Source organism: Gavialis gangeticus, unplaced genomic scaffold (genome assembly GCF_001723915.1).
Source record: "Gavialis gangeticus isolate Ggan-Ray unplaced genomic scaffold, GavGan_comp1, whole genome shotgun sequence".
Lineage (NCBI taxonomy): Eukaryota > Metazoa > Chordata > Crocodylia > Gavialidae > Gavialis > Gavialis gangeticus.
The window spans coordinates 7,375,028-7,378,687 of record NW_017729012.1 but is presented as its reverse complement, the minus strand read 5'-3'; the positions used below and the strand labels follow the sequence as shown (position 1 = coordinate 7,378,687).

The 3,660-nt window shown below is 35.9% G+C and overlaps 1 protein-coding gene across 1 annotated transcript in view; it reads left to right on the top strand.

Moving 5' to 3' along the window:
* BRIP1 (BRCA1 interacting protein C-terminal helicase 1) overlaps window positions 1–3,660 on the top strand; it is a 128,393-nt gene that overhangs the window by 115,423 nt on the left and 9,310 nt on the right. Inside the window, exon 17 of the mRNA XM_019511120.1 lies at window positions 2,774–2,856. Within this exon, the coding sequence (XP_019366665.1) occupies window positions 2,774–2,856 (83 nt within the window). The remainder of the gene's footprint in view (window positions 1–2,773; window positions 2,857–3,660) is intronic.

Here is a 3,660-nt window from a genome sequence, read left to right as displayed (position 1 = left end):
TTATCAAAAAAAAAAAAAAAAAAATCCAGGAAATGCTAATTAGAAACTTTGCTGCCATTTTAAATCAAGATTTTTTAAAAATATATAAAGCAATTAGTGAACTTGGCATATCAAATGCAAAAACTTCAGACAGACACTTGAATCAGTCCTTCCCTTTGTTTAAAAAATAAATGGCTCTATGAACAACAAACCTTACTTTGTTAACAGTTCTGCCCTGAGTACTCTATGAAGCAGCTATCTTGGCAACACCAGTGTGGTTAAAACCAGAGTGATATCTCTCAAATCAAGAAGCCAAATATTGGGCAGTGGGACATTTGCTGAATATGGGTGGTCAAGTGAGAATGCAAACATTCATACTGTCACTAGTATGAATTTAGAGAGAGAACATAGTAACTGGATACTTAGTGACGCGACTGTTATCATGGAGCCCTTGATTTTACTTCCAAATTGGGGTCAAAATTGACAAACTTCTCCACAGATTGGATGCCAGGAAGTGTCATGCTAAAGATTCTGACTTGTTCTGCGCTGTCAAAATACAGTGTGCTGCAGTGTGTGCGTTTTCTAAATTTGTTTATTTTTGTTGGGATTTTGAGGGAAAGCCATTAAAAGAATTATTAATTGTTAATTTAGATATACAAAACGGAAAGGAAGTTGCCACATAAAGAAACCAAAACCACTCAGCTGATGAATCAAATTAAAATATCTTGGACATTATTTAAATGTATCAGTTATAGTCTCCAGGCTCCAAAGTACAGTTGTTTGAAGTCGGGCAACAAAAGTAATGTTACGGGAAAAGGAGAGATGCCAGTCCCTCCTCAACACTTTTCAGAAAATCAGTTTAATTCTCCTCCTCAGGCAGGGACAGCTCACTCTTTTTTATTTGATCCCAAAAATGTTTACTTAATAATAATGAGATAATTAATTCATCATGTATAGAACCCAGTAGATATGAATGCAAAGCTTTAGAGATGAATTAAAAGACTGACCTCTTCTGTAAGGAACATGCACTTTGAATTAGAACCAACACAGCATGAAATGACAATAAGTAAAGGGTAGAGAAGGGCTATCAGAGAAGTCTTCAGGACAGTAAAACATTCCTCGTATAGACTCACTGTTACATGTGCATCTTGTTCTTACTCCTTAAAAGAAAACTAACATTCATTAGAATTGATATGGTTAGTACAATTAAGATTTGTGAAACGTGGGGAGAATGGATGGTAATTAGCCAAAGAAGGCTAACTGAGAGGAGTTAGAGTTTTTGGCACATGGGGCACACAGGACACTATGTCTCTCTAAACACATGGAAAAGATTTTTCTTAATTGAATCTGTTGTTAGTGAAAGATCTTTTTTGTATGATTGTAGAAACTGAAATGGAAAAGACAGACTCCCCTTTTAACATGTTTGGAAAAGGCTCAGTTCCATAACAAGAGAGAGAATAAATTTGGTTTATATTATAATTTGACCCATATTTTATTAAGCTGAGCCTTCAAAAAAAAATGCTAACACTTAATAGTCCTGCATTAGTAAAAATAGAAATGCTTCATGAAGTTGTTGTAAATCAAAATACTGTATATGCTGACAGTTGTAGAAAGTCGTCACTATACATAGGCAAGCGTCTTTCTGTAAAAGATGCCTGCAGGGATTGAAGTGAGCAGAAGCATGTTGCTCTTGAATCCAGCACTTTCTGCTTAATACAGTGCTGTTACAGTATATGAAGTAACATAAGTCCATGAAATGTAATAACAGCCTTTGGGAATATACCAGATGGTGCGTATGGCCAGGTGACAACTGTACTCTGAATTCCTTGCAACACTGCTTTACCAAACGTGTGGGATGTGTCTCCAGTGGGCATAATTCATTTAAACTACAAGTTAAAAGGGCACTCATTAAAGAAATGGAAAAATGAAAAGCTGGAAGTAATCCTTTGCCTTCATTTAAAAAAATAAGCAAAATTTCTTTGCAGAGCCAGTCACAATGCTGGGAAGCAGAAGATCGAGGTTCTCATCCCAGCTCGGACACAATGATGTTTTATATCGTAGTAAACTTTACCATTTTTCCATTGTCCTCATTTTTAAAAATGCTTACATAACACTTACAGGGGTTTTGTTGGCATATACTCTGAAAACTTGGCCCTTCAGAAACTCAGTGCATTATAAAAACATTTATTGATTAGTGGCAGTTTATTGCTGTGTACCACTGTGTGACAACACCTTGGTTACAAACTTGTTGGCACCTTGCATCCTGATGCTTCTGTGCTTCTGCTTCTAGAATAATTATTTTGGTAAAAAGCTAATTGCAAATATTGCAGTCAAGCAAGTGCGTGGATGGATTATAACTTTGTTTGCTAACGCTCTGCAGTGTATACCCGCATCATCTTCTTTCCTCTCTTCCTCACTCTCCCTTCAGTAACTATCCCATTTTTGCCACCTGCTAGATTGGCAAATACCGAACAGTCTGGCATGTTTGTTTGCTATCAAGTGCTGAGTTTCTGAACATAATATGAGTTCCTAGTTTGTCTGGCATCAAATGGTCAATCTTGTGACTCAGTGATTTGAATGAAAATTCAGTTTCTGAGACTGAATATCTTTTGGCGTTGTTTTTACATTCATTCACTAACAGATATTTCTGTTGTAAAAGAGCAAGGAAACACATTTGATCCTTTTTTCCATCTTCCAGGAGACCATCCCCGTGCAGAAAACCTGCCCACAGTTTTCCGTTCTCTATGCTTTTTATTTAATCATATTTGCTTCCTCTTTCATTGTTCTCTTGTAGGTGTATTCGACACAGGAAGGATTGGGGTGCTCTTATTTTAGTTGATGACCGCTTCAGGAGTAATCCTAATAAATATATAAGTGGTAAGATACTCAAATGCATCTAGGAAAGTTCCTAATATTTGTATGAAATGTTAGGCAGCCCAGACTTAAGGGGGGTGAATTTCCCAAAGAAAATTGTGCAGGGAAATTTACACCAAACATATTCATTAAACTCAGGGGTTCTGTAGGTATATAACTAAAATTCTGAATGGCGCTTAAGACATGCTCCAGGGAGTCAAGAAGCTAAAATGAACTGAAACATATACTCACCAGTCGTGCATATATTTTAATTTCATCCCCATTCAAATAGGACTGATCATAAGATTTGTTATGAAAATTTGAGTTTATGGACTTTAATTGGCATGCCTCAAAATAAAATCGTATAACAAGTTGTGAAAACTGTTATTCGGTGCACAGTGAATATAAAAATAAAAATGTATAAAATAAATATAAATTTATAAAATAAAAACATTTTTTTCATATTGGGTATCCTTGTGCTCTAGCACTTTTGCACCCATGGTGAACTGCAGTGGTTATGGTTACTAGTTAATGGATAACTAGTGGGTTTTGAAGACAAACAGGTAGAGGTATAGCAATTCCTTTACTGTATAACTTGAGTATTTCCTGAGTGAACAATACTGCCCATTCATCGTTTTGGAAGGATTAGAAATTATTGCAGCAAAAGCAAAAGCAGGGCTTAAATGGATACCTTAAAAATAAAAGAAATTGTTTAGGAATAGATGACAGGTCTTTGTTCTCTTCTCCATTTATATACAACCGTGGTAAAGACATGATAGAAAGCCGATAATGGTACTATCTAGTCAGTAGGTGGTGCTCCGATGCTAT